Here is a 24434-nt window from a genome sequence, read left to right on the forward strand (position 1 = left end):
GTTTTAATGAAGGGCTTTATTTCAGCATTAGCACGGCGCGTGACAGTGGGTAGCTTCCACTTCCTCTGTATTTCCTGTCTCTTTGGCAATCGCTGCCCACAGCTGTGTCTACTTCTTGTTTTCAGGATATGTGTTGTGTAAGAGTGTGCTGTGTGAACTTATGTCTGTATTTCATAATTATAATCCTGACTGTGTCTGTCTGTGTTTTACAGGAGGCTGCTGGATGAGTGGTCACCATGTCTCCCTTCTTACGCATAGCCTTTAATGCGTTTGATGTGGGCGTCTTGCCACCCCTGACTGACGCTCCCTTCTGTGCAATTAAGATGAAGGAGTCCCTCAGCACTGGTCAGTAGCATTACCCATTGGGTACTACTCAGTGGTGGAGAAAAAGTACCCAATTGTCATACTTGAGTAAAAATAAAGATTCCTTAATAGAAAATGACTAAAGTAAATGTGAAAGCCACCAACTAAAGTACTACTTGAGTAAAAGTCTAAAGGTATTTGGTTTTAAATATACTCAAGTATCAAAAGTAAATGTTATTGCTAAAATATACTTAAGTATTAGAAATAAAAGTAAATTATTTCAAATTCCTTATATTAAGCAAACCAAAAGATACCATGTTCTTGTTTTTCTACATTTACGGATAGCCAGGGGCACACTCCAACACTCAGACATCATTTACAAACAAAGCATGTGCGTTTAGTGAGTCCGCCAGATCAGAGTCAGTAGGGATGACCAGTGATGTTCTCTCTCACAAGCATTTCGCTACACTCGCATTAACATCTGCTAACCATGTGTATGTGACAAATAAAATTTGATTTGATTTGATAAGTGTGTGAATTTGACCATTTTCCTGTCCTGCTAAGCATAAAAATACCTTTGGGTGTCAGGGAAAATGGAAGGAAGTAAAAGTACATTTACATTATTTTCTTTGGGAATGTAGTGAAGTTAAAGTTGTCAAAAATATAAATAGTTTAGTACAGATACCCCAAAAACAATGTCTCACACACACACACACACACACACACACACACACACACACTCTTTTCTCTCTCCCTCCCTTTCACACATATACAAACACACTTTGTCATGCACATGTGTAAGCTGTGGTGGTGTAACCTTTCTCTCTCTCTCTCCAGATCGGGGGAAGACCCTAGTCCAGAGGAAACCCACGATGTACCCTGCCTGGAAGTCCACTTTCGATGCCCACATCTACGAGGGCCGTGTCCTCCAAGTGGTTCTGATGAAGACCGCAGAGGAGCCATTGGCCGAGGCCACGGTGGGCGTGTCCGTACTGGCTGAGCGCTGTAAAAAGGGCAACGGCTGTGCTGAATTCTGGGTAGACCTGCAGCCTTCTGGGAAGGTTCAGATGGTCGTCCAGTTCTTTGTGGAGGACACAGACACAGCAGGTAGTAAGCCAAACAAACAGGCTCTCAGTCTAGTATTTAATGTAAATCTATGTCGCTCTCTGCACTCTCCAGCACTCAAACACACTGGCTACAGAGCGTAAACAGTGGCCTCCAGGCTGCCAGGCCAGCTTGTCACATGGCGCTCAGCCTAGCAGCCATACAGGCCCTGGAAGGAGGATTGTGTGTATCTAGGAGCTGGCATAGGACCCAGACCCAGGGGGAATCTGTATGTTAGAGTGTCCCAGTCAGGCTTTATCTGCTCTGGGTCGGCCCATTGGTAGGAGAGGGGGTAGGCTGGAGCAGCATACCCCCCTCTCTCTGCAGCTTTCCTGAAAAGCATGTGTCCAGTGTTGGCAGGTGGGAGCATCTCCTCTCTAAACATACACACCAGTCAAAGGAATGAGATGGCAAGGAGGAAATGTGTTAGTCTCCCATTTTCTCATTAGTCTCCTGTCTTTTACTCCATCTTCCCAGCTGTGGCCTGCTCCCTCACCCTCTTTTGTGTCTTCTCACAGTCCTCATTTCACTTTTATTTTCTTTGTTTACTTCTCTCACGCCTCTCTTTGTTTTCTTTCCATGACCTTTGACCGAGTCCCCTTGGCTTGTGTCAAATATGGTGAATAAATAAGATTGTTTACTCAGGCCATTCACTAATGACAAAAATTGTCATGGTTCCTGTCTGTGTAAGTGGGCTTTCCCTCTCTTGAGTGAAACCAGGGTCTCATTTGCAAGGGGGCTCCCATGAACATACAATACATAATATCAATACAATACATACAACAAGATTATTCAAAACAAACACCTTTCACGGATCACCTCCCTTAAACTCCATCTAAACTTTCCCACATGAACTGATGGTTTCTCCATAATATCTAGCATGCTCAATTGAAAGAGGGAACAGCTGGATCTGGTGTACTTAGTGTCCTCGCCCCTTCCTGAAAAATGAGTTAGTGCGATGTATCGCTCTGGGACACCCCCTCTGCGGGCCGGGGACAAGTAGATCAGAGTGGCCCTCCCCGATCAGCAAATGATTTGGGAGCAGAGTTTCTCGCTTTTCTTTTCTGTCTCTGGTTTGCATCAGCTACAGCCACATTTTGCAGAAGGCCATTCTCACTGTTTACTCTGAAAGTAAAACAATTGTGACCTGACCTCATTCTTTAGATGACTTTTCCTTAATCTTCCTCAATTTGATGAGTTGATGTTTAAAGAGATTCTCCAGTACTTTTGCATAATTCCAGTAGTTCTGAAAGTAGCTCTCACGAGCCAAAAGTGTCCCCTGAAAATGTAATATTTTATGTCACATATGTGCACCTAAAGTCATTGCGCTCTCTCTCACTCTGCTGTGTGTGCATCTTGCTAGCTGTCACTCAAATGGTGAGGGGCTGAAGTTCTTTGGCTAGAACTCTAATAGCTAGGGGGAGAGACCTGAAAATAGCTGTGCAGCAAAGCTCCCCATTCCAGACAGAGCTTTGAGAGGATCTGCAGGGAAGAATGGAAGAAACTCCCGAATTACAGGTGTCCCAAGCTTGTAGTGTCATACCCAAGAAGACTTGAGGCTGTAATCATTGCCACAGGTGCTTCAACAAAGTACCAAGTAAATGGTCTGAATAATTATGTAAATGTGATATTTACTCCTTTTTTATACATTTGCAAACATTTCTAAAAACCTGTTTTTACTTTGTCATAATGGGGTATTGTGTGTAGATTGATGGGGGGAAGAAACAATTTAATACATTTTAGAATATGCTGTAATATTTTCCGAATGCACTTTATGAACTACACGTTGACACATCCAGCCCAAAGCATGAGGATAACAAATACTTAGTAGTCGCCAAAGTTCCAGAGCATGTCTTTAATAAGCAATCATCTCTAATGCTGAGATATCTGTATAGACGGGCAATAATTTATGTGGTTTTAGAATATAACAATGTAGATACAGGGCACTTGATTATGTTTTGCAGTAGTGTAAAGTACTTAAGTAGTTTTTTTGTGTATTTGTATTTTACTTCACTGCATTCCTGTAATAATGTACTTTTTACTCCATATATTTTCTCTGACACAAAATGTACTCGTTACATTTTGAATGTTTAGCAGGACAGGAAAATGGTCCAATTCACACACTTATCAAGAGAACATCCCTGGTCATCCCTACTGCTTCTGATCTGGCACTAACTAAATACACATGCTTTGTTTGTAAATTATGTTGGAGTGTGCCATTTTTTGAGTCATTTTCTATTGTTACAAACTCTTAATTTTCACCAAGGTACCATTTTTAGCTCACAATGTAACACACTATCTAATAATATCACCCACAGCAGACACAATGGTATATGATTGAGTACATCAAATAATGAATTGTAATATTGTTATGTGTCCCGAGCAGTGTTTAAGTCGAACGTGAAGGGGCGTGAAGAGGAGGATGGGGCGATGACACTGACCCGAAGGAGAGGAGCCATGAAACAGGCCAAGGTCCATTTCATCAAGAACCATGAGTTCACAGCCACTTTCTTCGGACAGCCCACCTTCTGCTCTGTCTGCCGGGAGTTTGTCTGGTGAGAGACGCAGACCACCCCATCCAAACACCACCGTGACCATGACAAAGACCGTTGAGCTTTCAACCTGTTTTACAAGTGTGTCGTTTTGCTACACAACGGTATTATGCCTTGGCTTAGCAGTTAACCACAGTACAGAGACAGTCGACTGATTACCCCAAAACCAGCCCCCCATGGGGTCTCTGAGTAGACCAATTAACAGCTCTAATTGATCCATAACTGGAGCAGTCTGTCCAACAATAACAGTAAGACTGGCTGGCAGCGCCTGTTCTGTGAGCTGTGTGAGTCGCTGTCTGAGACGCTGTCTGGGGAAAACCCACAGGGTGTTGCTGCAATGTTCCAACAATGTCAGCACAATTACCAGTGCAGGGCTGCCCCCTTCCTGCCAGAGAAGAAAGTTGTTATTGGTGCCTTATGGTGACAGGTTGAGTAATGACCAATGTCCCTAGTGTGTGTGGATGGTGTAGTTTGTGCAAAAGGTGAATGAATGTCTCTCCTCTCATTCTGTTAAACTGCCATTGTTTATTGTCACTGTCAATACTTTATATTGAGATAGTAAGAATATCTGTCAGTATGCCTTTTGGGAAAAGTGCACAAAGATGAGTCATTTATTGTATGAATCTTCACCCTGTTTTTCTTTCCAAACAGGGGATTCAACAAGCAAGGCTACAAGTGCAGACGTGAGTGTCTCTGACCTCTTGCCGTTAAAATCTTTCACTATAAGGAAGTTGTTTTGGTGCTTGGAGTGAAACATCCAAAGCGTTCACTCTGCAATAATTTACTCCCAAAAATAGTCACAAATTTCTCATATCAATAAGTGAATATCTTAACTAGCAGCTTTTCCTAATGTGGTTTTAATCTCTGTCTCAGAATGCAACGCCGCCATCCACAAGAAATGTATTGACAAAATCATCGGGAGGTGCACAGGAACAGCAGCCAACAGCAGAGAGACTATGGTGAGCAACATGACCTCACCTCCCAAAACACATCAAAAACCTGGATATAATACTGTGTGGCCAATTGGCACCATGTAACCTACTGTAGATGGTGTTTGAAGATCAGTTTTCTATGGAGTGATTCCCTTGATTTTATATTTTGACCAGGGTCCTAATTTTTCCATATTGTTTTCTCTGATCGCATCGGAGTCATGCAGCTGTGCGAACTGTGCCACGTTATTCTTCACTCCTCAATAGGCAAGACGAGACACTTTCAGGGAGGTCAAATCAACAGCTATCAGAGACCAGGAGAACTGTCAGGCAAATCAATATGCTTGTGTTTAAAACTGAACAGTGGTGCTTCATTCCAGCTGTGATTTAGCTCAAAATTCAAATGCTCGCACATCTGAACTCTGACGAAGGCTCTGAGGCCGATACTTAAAGCTTTTTAAATAGCAGTGATACTATCAAGAGCAGTGTGCGGGTTCCTTCTTTTTTCTCCTTTTATTCAGCTGTTATTTAGCTAGCATGGGACCAAAGTAGCCAGTATGGTGCCAGTGGATTCAGCATGGGACAGTTATTACCAGTAGTGGAGCACTTTTGACTAGTGTTGCAGCCATGGAGTACTAGAAAGACTTGGAGTATTTGTCGTAGTGGGATCAGCTCTATAGCACCTGTGGCAGTTAGGATAGAGAGGCCTTCTCTTCAGGGGTTAGAGGTGAACCTGTTCCCTGTCTGCAGCCTGTATGGAAACAGTACAGGTGGAGTGGTTGGCAAGTCAGTGCTGTGAGGGAAGAGAGAGTGGAGTCAGTCCACTAGTTATCGGTGTAGGTGTGTGCCCCTGTCCCCTCTCTCTTGCTCCCTGTGGGGCACCATGAGGAGGTTCAGAAGGGCTGTGAGGCCCCACAGACACCCATTTTTTTGGGGGGGGGGGCAGTGCCCATGGGTACTAACTGCCCATGGGTACTATGGACTAGCTCATTGATGATGGGAGCTCTGTGTATCCACAGTTCCAGAAGGAGCGTTTTAAGATCGACATGCCACATCGCTTTAAGATCCACAACTACATGAGCCCTACCTTCTGTGACCACTGTGGCAGTATGCTGTGGGGAATGGTCAAGCAGGGCCTCAAGTGTGAAGGTAGGTGTGAGGCCTCCATCTCTGTCTCTCTGCCACTCTCTCATTTCAATGTAAGGTGCTTTCTGGCAAGGGAAACATATGGTTACATTGCCAAAGCAAGTCAAATAGATAATAAACAAAAAAACATTTACAGTTAACATTACCCTCACAAAAGTTTCAAAAGAATAAAGACATTTCAAATGTCATATGTCTATAAACAGTGTTGTTACAATGAGCAAAGAGTTAAAGTACAAACGGGAAAACACATTTATTTGCAATGATGTTTGATAGAGAACAATCTTCAATCCACCCAATATTTTAACTCTGCCTCTTAAATCTTTCCCTTCATTTTATCCCAGCTACTGTCTTACTCTTCTCTCTTCTCTCCTGTTAGACTGTGGCATGAACTCCCATCACAAATGTGAGAAGAAAGTGGGAAATCTCTGTGGAATCAACCAGAAACTCCTGGCTGAGGCCCTCAACCAAGTTAGCCAAGTGAGAAAGACAGAGACACCTGGTCATGCCCACATTCAAACATACTAATGTATTTTATGGAGCCATGAATGCACATTCATAACCCTATTGTAATAGCATTATACCTCTTCAGAAATCCACAAGACGGTCTGAATCCAGCAACTCTGAGTCAACGGACATTGGAATCTACCAGGACTTCAACAAAAGCCCAGGAGCGGACCCTAGTGGTAAGCAGCTGTCACTGCTGCAGTTGAGAGCACATGTTATTCTACAGTAAACAATATTTTGGTCCTTAACAATGTAGGTCTTTTAGTTCTCTTTCGTTTTTTGTGGGTCTTTACGTGTGTATGCATCTATTGACATTATGCCTGTCTCTTTGTGCGTGTGTGTTCAACAGAAGGCTATGAGAAGCTGTGGGAGGGAGGTAAGGGCCCTGCCCCAGCCAGCATCACCCCCAAGACCCGCCTCACCATTGACAGCTTTGTGTTCCACAAGGTGCTGGGCAAGGGCAGCTTTGGCAAGGTACAGTACAACCACTGCTACATTCCTCATGCTCATGCCACTGACACCCATGCACACAGACTCAATGGCCTTCAAACACATCACTTGCTAGCACTGCTTTGTCTAAAAGGTTCCAGGGCACTCTTCAACTGCTGAGAGCCAACTTACTGTAGTGGTTTAGTTAGTATGTGACCCGTGTTATTATCTGTTGTTGGAGTAGCTACAGTGCATCCGGAAACTATTCAGACCCCTTGACTGTTTCCACATTTTGTTACATTACAACCTTATTCTAAAATGGTTTCCATAAGAACATTTTCTCATCAATCTATTCAAAATACCCCATAACCTTATTTACATAAGTATTCAGATGCTTTGCAATGAGCCTCGAAATTGAGCTCAGGTGCGTCCTGTTTTCATTGATCATCCTTGCGATGTTTCTACAACTTGATTGGAGTCCACCAGTGGGAAATGTAATTGTTTGGACATGATTTGGAAAGGAACACACCTGTCTATGTAAGTTCACACAGTTGACAGTGTATGACAGAGCAAAAACCAAGCCATGAGGTTGAAGGAATTGTCTGTAGAGCTCCGAGACAGCATGGTGTCGAGGTACAGATCTGGGGAAGGGTACCAAAACATTTCTGCAGCATTTGAAGGTCCGTAAGAACACAGTGGCCTCCATCATTCTTAAATGGAAGAAGTTTGGAACCACCAAGACTCTTCTTAGAGCTGGCCGCCCGGCCAAAATGAGCAATCTGGGGAGAAGGGCCTTGGTCAGGGAGAAGACCAAGAAAACGATGCTCACTCTGAAAAAGCTTCAGAGTTCCTCTGTAGAGATGGGAGAACCTTCCAGAAGGACAACGATCTCTGCAGCACTCTACCAATCAGGCCTTTATGGTAGAGTGGCCAGACGGAAGCCACTCCTCAGTAAAAAGCACATGACAGCCCGCTTGGATTTTCCCAAAAGGCACCAAAAGACTCTGACAATGAGAAACAAGATTCTCTGGTCTGATGAAACTATTTGCCTTGAATGCCAAGCATCACACCTGGAGGAAACCTGGCACCATTCCTACGGTGAAGCATAGTGTGGCAGCATCATTTTGTGGGAATTATTTTCAGCTGCAGTTACTGGGAGACTAGTCAGGATCGAGGGAAAGATGAACGGGGCAAAGTACAGAGAGATCTTTGATGAAAATCTGCTCCAGAGCGCGCAGAACCTCAGACTGGGGCGAAGGTTCTCCTTCCAACAGGACAACGAAGCACACAGCCAAGAAAATGCAGGAGTGGCTTCGGAACAAGTCTCTGAATGTTCTTGAGTGGCCCAGCCACTGCCTGGACTTGAACCCCATCGAACGTCTCTGGAGAAACATGAATAGCTGTGCCTCAACACTCCCCATCCATCCTGACAGAGCTTGAGAGGATCTGCAGAGAAGAATGGGAGAAACTCCCATGTCAAGTTTGTAGTGTCATACCCAAGAAGACTCAGGGCTGTAATCGCTGCTGAAGGTACTGAGTAAAGGGTCTGAATACTTATATAAATGTGTTATTTCATTTGTAATGTCTTATTAAATAGCCAATACATCTCAATTCATTGTGGGATGTGTGTAGATTGATGGGGGGGGGGGGGACAATTGAATCAATTTTAGAATAAGGCTATAACCTAACAAAATGGCCTGCTCTGGTCTGATAGTTTAGTATGTTCAACATGAGTATTCGGCTGTGCTGTATCACCTCTCCTGTGTGGCGCTCCAGGTCCTGCTGGCTGAGCTGAGGGGGCGAGGACAGTACTTTGCTGTGAAGGCCCTGAAGAAAGACGTGGTTCTGATGGATGATGATGTGGAGTGTACCATGGTGGAGAAGAGAGTCCTGGCCCTGGCCTGGGACAACCCCTTCCTCACACACCTCTACTCCACCTTCCAGACCAGGGTGAGACCCCTACCCCTCTCCAAAGCTTTATCTTTCATTAGGATTTACCGTCATCCATCACTACCTCCACACACACAGCACCCCAGGAACAATTGTTCATCAGACTGATGTGTGTCACTCGACTTGGGTGTTTAGACAGTAGCTTAACGTGTGTGTGTGTGTGTGTGTGTGTTACCAGGAACACCTGTTTTTCGTGATGGAGTACCTGAATGGAGGAGACCTGATGTTCCACATTCAGGATAAGGGTCGCTTTGACCTCTACAGAGCCTCGTAAGTGACAGACTACAGTGTTAACTCACTATCCACCAGACACGCAGTAGTTATTTACTTAGAACTCACCCACGACAGTTTCATAGCCGGTTAAGGGCAGACTGTAGGCATTTCGTAGGGATGATGCACCCAGAAGTTATTTGCCCTCTACCACTCTTCTCCCCCAGGTTCTACTCAGCAGAGATCATAATTGGACTGCAGTTTCTCCACTCAAAAGGAATAATTTACAGGTGAGATCAATGAACTTTAATGGTCTCGTCTGGCCTTGCACTTGATTTCCCTTATTAATCCTTGTACTAGCGCTTAGTAGATGGACCCTCCCCTCCCAACCCTTCCCTGCTACAGGGACCTGAAGCTGGACAATGTGATGCTGGACAGAGACGGCCACATTAAGATCGCTGACTTTGGGATGTGCAAGGAGAACGTGTTTGGAGAGAATCGGGCCACTACTTTCTGTGGGACGCCAGACTACATCGCACCAGAGGTGTGTGACTGTGTCTGTGCAGGATAGGGTATTGTACGATTCTGTTTGTAAAGAAATTTACACTCTCTGTCCTGTATTTGTAATTCTGTGTTTTGATCCTGACTGTAGAAGATGACTCTTAACATTGTCCATGTGTATATCAAATCAAATCACATTTATTTATATAGCCCTTCGTACATCAGCTGATATCTCAAAGTGCTGTACAGAAACCCAGCCTAAAACCCCAAACAGCAAGCAATGCAGGTGTAGAAGCACAGTGGCTAGGAAAAACTCCCTAGAAAGGCCAAAACCTAGGAAGAAACCTAGAGAGGAACCAGGCTATGTGGGGTGGCCAGTCCTCTTCTGGCTGTGCTGGGTGGAGATTATAACAGAACATGGCCAAGATGTTCCAATGTTCATAAATGACCAGCATGGCCCAATAATAATAAGGCAGAACAGTTGAAACTGGAGCAGCAGCACGGCCAGGTGGACTGGGGACAGCAAGGAGTCATCATGTCAGGTAGTCCTGAGGCATGGTCCTAGGGCTCAGGTCCTCCGAGAGAGAGAAAGAAAGAGAGAATTAGAGAGAGCACACTTAAATTCACACAGGACACCGAATAGGACAGGAGAAGTACTCCAGATATAACAAACGTATCTAACTATATCTGTCCATCCTCAGATCCTGCTGGGACAGAAGTACACCTTCTCCGTGGACTGGTGGTCGTTTGGGGTACTGGTGTATGAGATGCTGATCGGCCAGTCGCCGTTCCAGGGTGATGACGAGGATGAGCTGTTTGAGTCCATCAGGATGGACGTGCCTCACTACCCTCGCTGGATCACCAAGGAGGCTAAGGACCTATTGGAGAAGGTGCAGCTGCTGCTCATTCTCTTCTCTCACTAATTCCCCACACACAGTCTGTGACAGTGGGTGGCAGATTGGTGTCCACTAGTAAACAATGCAATCAGTCTTGCAATTTCACCTGACTTTCATCAACACTAGCCTTTGCACACAGACATTCAGACATCCCTTTTTTACCTTGCTATTATATCCCTCTCAACCCTTCCCATCTACACAGATGCAGGCACAAAAACACACACCTTAAATCCAAGATGGATGCTTGTCCCAAAGCTGTTGCGTGTCTCTGTTCCCCATCCCTAGCTGTTTGAAAGAGACCCCAGTCGCAGGCTAGGTGTGGTGGACAACATCCGCGGCCACTCCTTCTTCAAGAACCTCAACTGGCCTGCCCTGGAGAAGAGAGAGGTGGACCCCCCCTTCAAACCTAAAGTGGTACGATCTGGATCTCTGGCTTATAATGGAACTGTGGCTAGTGAAACTCCCACACTAATGCTCTTTTCAGATTTTTCTGCACCATATTAATTGTGTATTTGGTGTTGTATTGTGAATGGTGTCATTGGTCTCTTGTTGAACTGACAGCCCTTCTCTGCCAATCACAGAAAGGCCCCAATGACTGCAACAACTTTGACCGGGAGTTCCTGAGTGAGAAGCCCCGCCTCTCCCACACGGACAAGAACCTAATCGACTCTATGGACCAGACAGCCTTTGCAGGCTTCTCTTTCATCAACCTCAAGATGCAACACATTATGGACAAATGAAGGCACAACAAGATTCCCCCATCTCTTTGTTTCAACCGCACCATTATAAACGCATAGGAAAGGGAGGAGGGGGAAACCAGTGTTGCATTTATCTCTGTGGTGGTTCCTTCAATAATGGTGTCTTTCTTTTCCTTGGGATCAAACCTTGAATTAATCCATGTACTGTACTTTATCCCCCAACATACATCAACACACTCATTTACACACACCCCATAGTTCAGTTGTAGTTCAGTTTTAGTATTGTCCATGCTGGGATGTCAGGGGTCAAATGTGGCTCTCTCACACACCCGTGTGCTCTGCCTACTGTATGTCACTCTTTCCCGTCCCATCATTCACATCATTGTTTTGTGTGTGTGTTTTTACTGTCCTTGTGGGGACCAGAAGTCCTCACAAGGATAGTAAAACAATGATCATTCAGGCAAGTGAGGACATTTTGCTGGTCTTCACAAGGAAAAATGCTATTTTAGACTTAGGGATTAGGGTTATAATTAAGGTTGGGGCTAGGGGTTACGGTTAGGTATAGTTTGGGGTTAAGGTTAGATTTAGGGGTTAGGGAAAATAAGATTTTGGATGGCAATCAAGTTTTTGGCCCCCACAAGGATAGCAATATAGAAGTGTGGGTGTGTGTGTGTTGGAGCACTCACTTACTGTGCATAAATGTATGCATGAATGAATATGTCTGAGTGACAGCATGAATCTCCAGTATATTTTAAATGTTTTATAATGAAAAGAACGTTTACTTTTTCAGGTGCGAATTCAGTACCCTGTGTAAGGTACAATTAATTAATTTGAAAGGGTGATAAAAAAAAACAAATGATAGAACACCAAAGTTACAGGACCAGTAGAGGATGCACAGATTTATACAGGCATGGATAGTCTCTCACCTTGGTCTGCCCATCCACATGATATAAAACTAAGGATTTGTAAATGGTACTGCAGCTTCCCCACTCTCCGGAACAAACCAGAGCTACTCTGATCAAACCACAGCTACCCTGATTCAGATCTGCGTTACAGTAGTGTGAAATGGAGTGGGACATCATACTGGAAGGAGTTAATGTAATGGTACTCTGCAGTCATTCGTCTTGAAGGTTATGGGTGTGTGTTGGGGGGGATTCCTTTAGAAAAAGGATGGATAAATTGGGTCTTGTGTTACTTGAATGTAGGTATTTTAAAAAGCAAATAATAATAATATGCTGTACGTTAAATGAATATGTGCATTGCCTTCGGAAAGTATTCACACCCCTTGACTTTTTCCACATATTGGTATTACAGCCTGAATTTAACATTTATTAAATTAGGTTTTTGGTCACTGGCCTACAAAAACAATAACCCATTATGTCAAAGTGGAATTGTTGGAAAAAAAAAAACATTTTTACAGATTAATTCAAAATGAAAAGCTTATGTCTTGAGTCAATAAGTATTCAACCTAACCTCTTTCTTATGGCAAGATTAAATTATTTCAGGAGTAAAAATGTGCTTTTCAAGTCCCAAGTTGCATGGACTCACTTTGTGTGCAATAATAGTGTTTTTAACACAGTCATAGAAAAAAGACCATCTCTGTACCCCACACATACTGTAAGGGCCTTCAGTGAAGCAGTGAATTTCAAACCCAGATTCAACCTCAAAGACCAGGGAGGTTTTCCAATGCCTTGTAAAGAAGGGAACCTATTCATAATGGGTAAAAAATAAAATAAAAAGACACTGAATATTCCTTTGAACATGGTAAAGTTATTACACTTTGGATGGTGTATCAATACACCCAGTCACTACAAAGATAAAGGCATCTTTCCTAACTCCATTGCCAGACAGAAAGGAAACCACTCCGGCCAATGGCGACTTTAAAACAGTTACAGAGTTTAATGGATGTGATAGGAGAAAACTGAGGATGGATCAACAACATTATAGTTACTCCACAATACTTACCTAATACACAAAGGGAAAGATGGAAGCCTGTACAGAATAAAAAAAACAGGGCAAAGCAATGCACTTCTTGTCCTGAATACAAAGTGTTTGTTTGGGGCAAATCTAATACAAAACATTTCTGAGTAACACTCTCCATATTTTCAAGCATAGTGGTTGCATCATCTTATGGGTATATGTCTAATCGTTAAGGACTGGGGAGTTTTTCAGGATCAAATAGAAATGGAATGGAGCACAGGCAAAATCCTAGAGGAAAACCTGGATCAGTCAGCTTTCCACCAGACTCTGGAAGATAAATTCACCTTTCAGCAGGACAACCTAAAACATAAGACCACATCGACACTGGTTGCTTACCAAGAAGACAGTGAATGTTCTGGAGTGGCCAAGTTACAGTTTTGACTTAAATCTATGGCAGAATCTATGGCAAAACCTGAAAATTGTTGTCTAGCAATGATCCACAACCAATTTGAAACAGCTTGAAGAATTTTGAAAAGGAGTAATGTGCAAATGTTGTACAGTCCAGGTGTGGCATGTTCATAGAGACTTACCCAGAAAAAGACTCCGCTGTAATCGCTGCCAAAGGTTATTCTACAAAGTATTGACTGGGGTGTGAATACCTATGAACATTTCTGTACTTAATTTTCAATCCATTTGAAAACATTTCTAAAAAAACATATTTTCACTTTGTCATTTTGTGTTGTGTGTAGATAGATAAGAGAAAAATATTTAATCAATTTTCAATTCAGGCTGAAAGACAACAAAATGTGGAATAAGCCGAGGGGTATAAATACTTTCTGAAGGCACTGTATATTGCCCTAAATAGTTACAATATTTGGTGACGTAAGGATATACTTTTTTTTTACTGTCTTCGTATTTTACGTCTGATTATAAATAAACAGATATTTAACTCTAAATTGTTGTCCAGAAAATATCAATATTGTAGGCACTGATAATTGTTTTTCCTTCTATTCTCCTTGTAGGCTTAGTCAGTGGTTAGTTTAGTTTTTATTCCCTGGCATGATGTTTTCCCATTTTGCAAACATGTAGGCACTTTTTGATCATTTGTTTTCACAATTTCACTCCTCAGATGCACTTTCACAGGCGGGTGGCCTATTAACTGGCTGCAATAGGATTTTGGCTACCCTGCCATCTAGCGGCCAGGTGCTACAATTACTAGTCATCTCTTCATTGTGTCGGAGCCTCCAAGGCCGACGACATTCATGCAGTGCGCACCGGGAGTGTCCTCCGAGTCCGCTCTCTCTCTCTCTCTCTGGCATCACAATATAGGCTCACTGCACTCTTCTACAACGTTTGAAAAGTTGCATCATTACGACGTCGGACAACATTACAAGCCTTCTGAGGCTGACTTGCTCATGAAGTTTGCATGAATTAAGACTAGCCGTAAGGCATTTATAAGCATAGGACTGCATGTTATTCCATCCTATGCATCTCGGACACCAGTGAAATGTGAGACTTTATCATGAACTCGTTTTTTTCAACAACATAAAGTTACATAGGCCCATGTTATGTTTCAAAATTACACTATCCTCCTTTGTTTCATATGTTATTATCATGTCTGTAGTTAGACCACATTTTTTTTAAAGAAAGATCAAATCGACGTTGTAAAATTGGAAAGAAGTTAGGCTAGAAATGGTTTTAATGTTCAAGCCATTCGTGCCATTCATTCAAGCATATTGAATGAATTCTCCTTATGCCACATTTATTGAATTGTAGTTATACCATTTCCTTTCGCAACGACCGTGCAACGGAAATCTCAGAAATGTTTTCTATTCATCTACCAAATGCATTGGTCTTTTGTGGGGATTAATTCAGTTTTAGCCTAGTCTACATCGTCGTCGTGAGAACATGCCTTTATCAAACGAGGCTCCTTTTAATATAGCCTAGTCAAAAACGAGAAACACATTTGGTTCGCCGTGAAATTGGAAGCATATTGCTATGAAAGCATATTTCTAAAAGCTCCACACCCAAACATTTCACAAACACCTTATTATCACACAGTCCCCGAAACCCCCCATCAAATCTTAGATTTTCTGATTGTGGAAAAAAAGCCTGCTATGTTATTCCATTATATCCTTCAGTTTCCTCATCTGTATATGTATTTCTGTGCGGAACAATGAGGCAAATTTAAGCAACTCGATGCGTTTATTTCTCCAGGCAAAAGTCAATATCACCTTCACAGTTTTTTTATATAAAAAAATGCCATTCAACAAAAGTGAGTCGGTTATACGTGCGATCCATATTCTAGTTCAACGATTAAACAAAGTGTTGAATCCATAGGGAAATTAGCCAAACGTAGGCTAAAGCTTCTGTCTCAATCAACGTTAAAGAATATTAATATTATTTGCCTCAGCTGAAATAGGCTATTTCTGAATAAAAAAAATAAAAAATAAATGTAATTTTCTTTGCGTCTGTTAATACTGGTTTTGGAGATGTCAATTTGTATTGTTTGAAGATGTTAGTCCTTTTTTCATTGTCAAAGCCGACAATATTATCTACCCGGGTTTAGAATGTGGATATAGGCGGCAGAACATGCGCAGTGGCAGTTTGTGCCATATTGGAATGAGGTCGTGAACGACTAGGCGGAAAGAGACGGCATCTAAAACCGAGTTGAAAAACTATTTACTGGTAAGAATCAGATTATGTAACCAAATACTCACATACTATATTTTGTTTATTACGAGCTTAATATGATATAATGTATTTTGATGTTGTCTGCGTCTTTTTTCCCGTCTCTAAAAAAGATGACTCGGGCTCGGTCGAGTGCAAGCGCCCTTATTGCTCGCTACAGTGTAGCTAGCCTATTGCTCAAGCCATGACGTTCCAGTAACTTGACTTGGTCACAGACGTTTTTAGCATGTGCCGAATCAGCCGCATTCGACTTGGTGCATTTGGCATCAGAACTGACCTATATGGAATAAACACAGAGGCTATGAAATACATGTTATTTCTTGCATTCTGTGTCCTTCTCTTATTGCACGTTCCAGTGTGAAAGTTGGATCATCGGCGCTCGTGCCTGTGCAAAGCTATTGCGTTAATAGCTTGACAATTATTGAAAGCGTCTATCGAGAATTCCCCGAAAATGTTGTTACTGAACTTAATCCATTTATCGCTCTTATATAATAAAGGCTGCACGATTTATAATAGACGACTATGGTGTTTTTGACTTTAAATCAAATAGGCCTAGGAATCCTTTAGATTTCATTTTAATTTTATTTCACTGTTGTTGTATGCCTAACAGATATATTATGCTATAAACATTGCCATTTACACGTAGGCTAATCTAAGCACTAAACTGCCTATTTCTCTCAACTATAACTCCAACTTCCCAGTTATGCAACTTGAGTAATCACAGCAACATTGTTTCAATTGACATTTTGCTATAAACTGCAACATTGTTTCAATTGATGTGCCATGTAGCCTAAAATGCAACATTGTTTTATTTGACGATGAAATATCAATATGAAGTGTTTTTTGCATAAAAATGTGATTTCCTCTTCTATGGGCATTAACACGACAAATCCAGTTCAAATGACAGTTACAATACTGCGCTTAATGTCTTGTGACGTGCGAGGGGCACTCGGGCACCCCGGTTACATTAGGCCACTATTTGACAATGGCAACATACAACACTGAAATACAATCTCTCAAATAACAAGAAGCCTATGTGTAAGCTAATTGCTGACAATGAGGATTCATAAACACATCAACACATTGTTGTATACTTGTTGTACTTGATGAAAATACTCCCATTAGTCTAAGGTTATTCTCGACATAAACCCATGTCATCAACAGACTTCACTTTCGTTTACAGTACATTTCTCAAACCCTTGTGTGTCCAATCAATGCATTTCTTTAACTTGCATTTCCTGCCCAGCGACCACTCAGTGTGACTCAGAGGACTTCATTCAGTCAATGGCATGTTAAGCACTGATCATATGATCCAGTAACTGTTAGGAGGCGGTTGTAAAGATCAGCGTGTGTTAGTGTATGCATTCTAGTTTCTCTTTCAGGGTGAGTCAGTGTACATTCTGCTAGAAAGAGTCAGTCTGAGAGTCAGGCAGTCAGTCTGCTGGTGGTGAGTGTGAGTACTGGGTAGGCCTCTATTAAAGAGTACTGGGTAGGCCTCTATTAAACGATGGGGGAAGTTGTTCGTTTTCCTGTTCACTTTGGTGATTAAGTAACAGTTTGTTTAACAGAATGACCTGTGAATTCCCTAAAATTTCAGCATCAAGAAATCATTTCTCATCAACCCCCTCCTCTTCTCAGCTTCATTCAGACTTGTGTATAAGTCATATGGAAATAATGAGGAAAAAACATGCTGACATTTTCAAGCATTCTTTGTCTTTCAATCAACAACTTTGAAAATATTTTCTGGAGATAATCAGTTATCAGAAGGCAGCCCAACACTGAGGGCTGGCTCTTTGTCAATAGCTAAATGGCTCTGCTGCTCTTTTCATCCTCCCTAGTGTTTGAGACGTGAGTGTGACCTCAAGCACAATGAGGTCCTCAGCTGGATAGCAGTGTGTGTGTGTGTGTGTGTGTGTGTGTGTGTGTGTGTGTGTGTGTGTGTGTGTGGGCAGCAGGGTCGTGGGTAAAGGGCTGATCCTGGGTTACGTGGGCCGTGGTGTCCGGACCGTGGTCAGGGAGACCCTGTCTGATGGCTGTCTCCTCTTTAATAGAGACATCAGACATGACAAAGACAGGCCTGACAGCCCTGCTGAATGGAGCAGCAGTGACAGAGCAGCTATCCTCCGCATCCTTTACACAAACCTCTCAGCTATTGTCATCTCTAATGCTCTCTCATGCCCAGTATATAAATGCTATTTCTCTTGTTGTGTTCAGTTAGTTTATCCTCTTTGTTGTCACAGAGTGGCTATAGCCTACAGTTCAACTTTGTTTCAAAGTTGTGGTCTGTTTGAGATGTATTTCACCTCATTTAGCATTTAAAAAATGATTAAGTCCTCTCTCATACTTTTAGCAACTTAGCAAGGTCATTTTGTATTAGCAAGGTCATTTTGTATTAGCAAGGTCATTTTGTATTTTCAAAACACGTACCTAAATATTCTCTGTGTCACTCTTCTCTCACACACAACAACTAAACTTTGTTTATACTTCCATTTGCTAAGCCGCCCTCCCCATCCCAAAAACAAAATGTAAGCACTGCACCCTAAGACCACCTATGCCACTTTTACCAACAGCCTACTATGCTTTCTTGCTCTCCTGGTTTTGGCTGTCAAACAGATTTAAAGAATGATGTCCATCTTTTCTAGATAATAATCTGTCTTTCCTTTCTTCCCCAGAGCTTCTAGACTTGGTCGGTAGGAGGAGCCAACATGAGTCATGAGTTGCTGGAGTCCGGTGAGTAACAACATGGACCTGCAGCTTTGTTACTGGTGGAGAGGGCTTTTTGACACAAATAACAGAATTAACCTGTGTGTGTGTATGCGTGTGCGTATTTGTGTGTGTGTGTTGCAGACGGAGACTCTAGTCTGGATGTGTCTGACTTTAACTGGGATGACTATTTGGAGGAGAACGGGGCAGTGTCTGTGCCCCACCATGCCTTCAAACACGTAAGTACTGAGACTATTTACACTCCTCAGAACCACACACAATACTCATACAATGTTGATCAATAGTTCACCTTATAAGAGCTTTTCATATATCATTCTCCCCAGGTGGACCAGGGCTTGCAGACAGGTCTGACTCCAGGTATGAAGCTGGAGGTGTGTGTGCGTTCAGAGACCGACCAACCCTACTGGGTGGCCACCATCATCACCACCTGTGGCCAGCTGCTCCTCCTGCGATACGAAGGTTACCACGACGACCGCCGTGCCGACTTCTGGTGCGACATTATGACGGCTGACCTCCACCCCCTGGGCTGGAGCCGGGAGCAGAGCAAACCCATGAGACCCCCCGAGGGTGAGGGAGCTAGGACTGGGGAGAGAACTCACTGGGATGGCTGTTGTGAATTATCTCTTCCACTCCCAACTAGTTGTACGAGGGTTATTACGGGGTTATTACCATGAAATCTAGACCTGAGTTTTTCAAAGACATTTCCCAAGCTTGTTTTTATAATCCTTAACCATGTCTCTCCATCGCCCACCTCAGGTGTGAGAGAGAAGCAACCAGACTGGGAGGGTGTCCTGGAGAAAGCCCTAGCTGAGAAGTGTAGTGCACCTGCCAACCTGCTGGAAGGGGTGAGAGGGGCTCAGTTATAAACTGGAACAACTGGGAATGTATGCCAGATAAGCAAGGGTTTTGAACTCACTTTGTATCAGTAAGGGTATTGCTGAGTGTAATCCAGCATGTCCTTACTTGTGTGTCTGCCTGTGCGCTTACGCGTATGTGCTCGTGTGTGTGTCTATAGCCCCAGCGTGGTAAGGACCCAGTGGACCTGATGTCTCCAGGCTGCAGTGTGGAGCTGCAGGATAGTGTTGACCCTGGGGTGGCGTGGGGCGCTGAGGTGGAGGAGAACATGGGTGGCAGGCTGAGACTACGCCTAGCAGGCACAGAGAGACTCCCTGATACACACTCCACCCTCTGGCTCTACTACCTGCACCCCCGCCTCCACCCACCTGGCTGGGCCAAAGAGCACGGCTGCACCCTCAGGCCTCCTTCAGGTAAACGGCTCTTTTCAGAAAGATCTTGGGTGAATTCAGTTTCAAAATGCAAAAAGCTAAATATGATTCATGAATAAATCTGAGGTTGTGTTTTTTTACTGTTTAATATGATCATTTGTGTGTGTGGTTGCTTGTTTCAGCCCTGGTCCCCCTGCACACGGAGGAGGAGTGGGAGGAGGTCAGACAGAGGATCAGTAATCAGCCTCATGATGAGGCCCTCTCTGAAGAGTTCTATAAGGTAAAGACACTACCAAGCAGTATGTATTAGCACTACAAGGGTCTGTGGAATACCAGTGCAATATTGATCGAATGAGCCATCACTGTGTGTGTGTGTGTGTGTGTTTGCTTCAGGACCGGCCTGCCATTGCTGCCCACTGCTTTACTGAGGGGATGAAACTGGAGGCCGTTGACCCTACGTCCCCTTTCTGCATCAGTCCTGCCACCGTTATCAAGGTGACAACCTCTTTACTGGCCCAGTCTCACCTCAGGCTCCTAGAATTGTCGGACTACGTTCTTCTCGGACCAGAGATGATTCATATGACTGGGTTGGATGATGACAGTACAGTAGTGAAGGCACTCTAGCCCACCCAACAGTTTCAGCTATATTGTTGTTGCATATTCAGTCCACCCAGATCAGTGGTCACCTCAGGGCTAGGAGAGTAGAGATTTGCTCAAATAAATCCTGACATAGTACCCATGTAAACTCTGGGAGCCTACCCACCAAGTAGAAATTGAAGTCATTAAGATACAGTATGGTAGTGTATGTGAGGTTACCTTTGGGTGAGATATGCTTATGGAACAAGGGTAGGGTAAATACCGCATAGAGCAGACATGACCCACTGGGCACACACTGGTTAAACTAACGTGGAATAAAAGTTGATGTCTGTGCCCAGAGGGGAGTGTGATGTGATACCCTACCTCTCCTCTTCAGGTGTTCAGTGACAAGTGCTTCCTAGTAAAGATGGACAGTCTCCGTGGTGATGATTCAGGGGCAGAGGGCGTTGGGTCCTTCCTGTGTCACAGGGACAGTCCTGGGATCTTTCCTGCCCAGTGGAGCCTTAAGAACGGCCTCCCGCTCAGCCCCCCTCCAGGTGATGAAACGCTAGTAACATTTACAGAGCTACTTTTAAAAATGTGCTCAGTTATTCTTTTTTAGGATTTATCTAATTGTATTGTGGTCTCTCTCTCCGGGTGTGTAGGGTACCAGGGGCAGGACTTTGACTGGGCAGACTACCTGAAACAGTGTCAGGCCGAGGCAGCACCACAACACTGTTTCCTCACAGTGAGTCAAGCTCTGTCTTACATAGAGCAATGCATGTTATATAACATGAGTGTATAGCATGGGTGAACATGGGACATGAATACTCTCTCTCTCCTGATGTATCCCTGTCTACCTCTCAGGAACAGTCTGATCACAGCTTTAAAGAGGCCATGAAGTTGGAGGCGGTCAACCCAATCTCACCTGAGCACATTCACGTGGCAACGGTGACCAAGGTCAAAGGGCAACATATTTGGCTTGGCCTGGAAGGTGAGAACCTGTAGCTACGCATCTTGGCCCAGCGTTGTCCGGGTTAGGCCGTCATTGTAAATAAGAATTTGTTCTTAACTGACTTGCCTAGTTAAATAAAGGTTAAATAAATAAAATAAAATAATCATATCTGGGCCCTGCATTTTTTCAATCTTAGTCTGGGACCATTTGAGTGTGGGCTTGTGCACACTGATGGTATTAATGTTAGATAATGAATTAGTTCTGTGGGTCTAAATCAGTCTCTTTGTGTCTAGGGCTGAAACAGGCTATACCAGAGCTGATAGCTCATGTGGACTCGTTGGATATCTTCCCTGTCAGCTGGTGTGAGACCAACGGTTACCCCCTGCTGTACCCCATCAAACCCAAAGGTGGGTGTCCCAAAATAAGATAACATTGTGTCTCTCTCTCTCTAATGTGAAGGGGAGCCACTAGCATTCCACAATATGCATGGACGTTTTAACTATTGCAGTCGCCGTATTTGACAGTACTCTGTATAGTTTCAGTAGAGTTTTATTACTGGTGATTATATATTGTCTTACAGTTGAAAAGCAGAGGAGGATTGCTGTGGTGCAGCCTGAGAAACAGTAAGTAGGCCTATGGGAAAGGAAGGAATCTATCATTGGCTGGTAATTGGTTGTTTGTCCACTTTTGATTGGTTAACACTCCAGTCCCATGCACTTTGACCCCTAAACTGTATCTTTTTCCCTATAGCCGAGCACCACCCAAATCCACAACACCTGACACACTCAGGTTGCAGTTGGCCAGCCAATCTGAGACTGGTGAGTGTTTCTCATGTAGACATACCAGAGAAATAGATTATTGGGGTTTCTGACGTGAGGCACACCTCTTACATTCTGTGTGATGTGTTTGTGTACAGGACAGGGGAATGGAAAGTACTGCTGTCCCAAGATTTTCTTCAACCACCGCTGCTTCTCTGGCCCCTACCTGAACAAGGGCCGCATCGCGGAGCTGCCCCAGTGTGTCGGCCCTGGCAACTGTGTCCTGGTTCTCAAAGAGGTGAGGAGCACCTGGGTGGGATTGGAACAAACATACTACATTATGTTAGGGCTGTGGCGGTGACCGTTAATTAACATAAACACCTTAAGCATCTCCGGGATTCCACACTTACAAGCTGCTGATGCGGGCGTTTGGAACATCTAGGCCTACATTTTAAAAAGTCGAAAGGAGTGGCTATTGTGTTGAGCGTAAAAGTGATCATTTGAAACAGGTCCTATAGGCTACACTTAATTTAGAGGTAACTTAAGTTATGATAGGTATACAAACCATACAGATAAAAACATATGGGCTCCATGATGCTTAAGGTGTTGGGGTGGCAGGGTAGCTTAGTGGTTAGAGTGTTGGACTAGTAACTGGAAGGTTGCAAGTTCAAATCCCCGAGGTGACAAGGTACAAATCTGTTGTTCTGTCCCTGAACAGTCCCACTGTTCCTAGGCTGTCATTGAAAATAAGAATTTGTTCTTAACTGACTTGCCTAGTTAAATAAAGGTAAAATAAATAAAAATGATACTATTTTGATGATTTGGAAAAAGTTGGCAAAAAAGGCATGCGCTTCCGCAGAGAGAGAGAATTGCATTGCTGCTCTGATTGTGTAGCAAGCAAGTTGGGAGATATCTAATCAGTGGAAGATGGAATTAAAATGACAGAATTAAAAGTTAAATTAGAAGGAAAGGCTACAACGACCAAAAGCCAAGGCTGCTATTTATAATCTGAATGGAGTTGTTGTTATTTGTAGGCTAACTGTAGGACTGTGAGAAGTGCAGTAGCGTTATGGCTAGCTTCAATTAGCCTAGTTAGCTTACTTCTCTTGGTTTGATGCAGTCAAGGCAGATAGGCTGCTATGCAGTCGGATGGGTGATAAATAACTAGCAAAATGTTAGTCTACTAGCACAGGTGGTTGCTGTCTCTTTCTCCCTTTGTACCTGCTCCAGTGCTCCGAGCCTCCGAGTGAGCCTGCGTCTTACTCACACACCGCACAGCCCCTCCCTTGCGCCATAGTAGTTAGAGCTGCTTGCTCTGTGCGTCTCTCTCCCTCCCTTTCTCCCTAGCGGTTAATAAAGTAGCAAAATAATTGGCTTTTCTGATCGTTGTCTTTAGGTCAGTTTGGAATGTGTTTTAAAAATTTAATGATGCATATTGGGTCCAGGGCTTTCCCGTGTCCTTTTCAGAACGGGACCTCTAACTCCCATCACCATTTGTCCTCATCATTAAGATTATTCAAATTCAATCATAAAGTGTTTCGAACGTAATTAGAGGGACTATAGAGCGCTGAGTACCAGGCCATTAGTGAGGGCCGTTAGCAAGTTGGGTAGGCTACACATAAGCGACCAACGGTCACAGGTAATTTGACTGTGGTCATGACTCGTCACTCCCTGTGTGGTGGTAATACGGTCACTATGATGTAATAACTGTATCACATTGTACTAAAAAGTCAACTAAACTACTCAAATCCCCTTAGGGCAGTTGGTAATAGGGCAAAATCTTGCTATCCCAGAGATCACTCCTGACTTCCCAGTTAGACTGGGAACAGTATCCATGCTAAGCCCTTTATGTCTCTCTCCATCTCCCTGTGTCCTGTCCAGGTGTTGACTCTGCTGATCAACTCAGCCTACAAGCCCAGCCGGGTGCTCAGGGAGCTGCAGCTAGACCAGGAGGACCGCTGGCACGGCCATGGAGAGACACTCAAAGCCAAGTGAGGAACGCATGCTCTATCATAACGTCATTACAATCACCAAATGCACTTTCTGCATAGATTCAGTCTAAACTTTTCTGCTCATGTTTGTGTTGAGTTGATGATTAAAGTGTGTACTGGACCTGGCTAAGCTGTTCTAGCGTTGCTAACCTGAGCATCTGTTCTTGACCGGCAGGTACAAGGGAAAGAGTTACCGGGCTACGGTGGAGATAGTGCGTACAGCAGATTGTGTGGCGGAATTCTGTAGGAAGACCTGCATCAAGCTGGAGTGTTGCCCAAACCTGTTTGGACCTCGCATGGTTCTGGAGCGCTGCTCAGAGAACTGCTCTGTGCTCACCAAGACCAAATACAGTACGTGTGACCTACTCAAT

General features: G+C 43.6%; 2 protein-coding genes across 4 annotated transcripts in view; both read left to right on the plus strand.

Annotated features, from left to right (window-relative positions):
- The window catches only part of LOC110494510 (protein kinase C delta type), a 38007-nt gene extending 23909 nt beyond the window's left edge, over positions 1–14098 (plus strand). Inside the window, exons 2-17 of the mRNA XM_021569639.2 lie at positions 213–345; positions 1141–1410; positions 3794–3962; positions 4611–4642; positions 4833–4918; positions 5908–6037; positions 6411–6511; positions 6624–6717; positions 6888–7012; positions 8744–8917; positions 9096–9187; positions 9355–9417; positions 9533–9671; positions 10330–10518; positions 10810–10938; positions 11106–14098. Coding sequence (XP_021425314.1) covers positions 237–345; positions 1141–1410; positions 3794–3962; positions 4611–4642; positions 4833–4918; positions 5908–6037; positions 6411–6511; positions 6624–6717; positions 6888–7012; positions 8744–8917; positions 9096–9187; positions 9355–9417; positions 9533–9671; positions 10330–10518; positions 10810–10938; positions 11106–11264 — 2061 coding nt within the window. The 5' untranslated portion in view covers positions 213–236 and the 3' untranslated portion in view covers positions 11265–14098. The remainder of the gene's footprint in view (positions 1–212; positions 346–1140; positions 1411–3793; positions 3963–4610; positions 4643–4832; positions 4919–5907; positions 6038–6410; positions 6512–6623; positions 6718–6887; positions 7013–8743; positions 8918–9095; positions 9188–9354; positions 9418–9532; positions 9672–10329; positions 10519–10809; positions 10939–11105) is intronic.
- Positions 14099–15727: 1629 nt separating this feature from the next.
- The window catches only part of LOC110494511 (scm-like with four MBT domains protein 1), a 34510-nt gene continuing 25803 nt past the window's right edge, over positions 15728–24434 (plus strand). For all 3 annotated transcript variants that reach the window (XR_005037065.1, XM_021569640.2, XM_021569641.2), the window contains exons 1-17: positions 15728–15830; positions 18506–18563; positions 18681–18775; positions 18881–19124; positions 19314–19402; positions 19573–19825; positions 19966–20063; positions 20177–20278; positions 20757–20916; positions 21025–21107; positions 21227–21353; positions 21608–21721; positions 21895–21937; positions 22065–22132; positions 22231–22370; positions 23954–24063; positions 24239–24414. Coding sequence is in view for 2 of the 3 variants with exons in the window: in XM_021569640.2 (XP_021425315.2) it covers positions 18539–18563; positions 18681–18775; positions 18881–19124; positions 19314–19402; positions 19573–19825; positions 19966–20063; positions 20177–20278; positions 20757–20916; positions 21025–21107; positions 21227–21353; positions 21608–21721; positions 21895–21937; positions 22065–22132; positions 22231–22370; positions 23954–24063; positions 24239–24414 (1927 nt within the window). In the remaining variant the exon portion in view is untranslated. The remainder of the gene's footprint in view (positions 15831–18505; positions 18564–18680; positions 18776–18880; positions 19125–19313; positions 19403–19572; positions 19826–19965; positions 20064–20176; positions 20279–20756; positions 20917–21024; positions 21108–21226; positions 21354–21607; positions 21722–21894; positions 21938–22064; positions 22133–22230; positions 22371–23953; positions 24064–24238; positions 24415–24434) is intronic.

Source organism: Oncorhynchus mykiss, chromosome 17 (genome assembly GCF_013265735.2).
Source record: "Oncorhynchus mykiss isolate Arlee chromosome 17, USDA_OmykA_1.1, whole genome shotgun sequence".
Classification (NCBI taxonomy): Eukaryota; Metazoa; Chordata; class Actinopteri; order Salmoniformes; family Salmonidae; genus Oncorhynchus; species Oncorhynchus mykiss.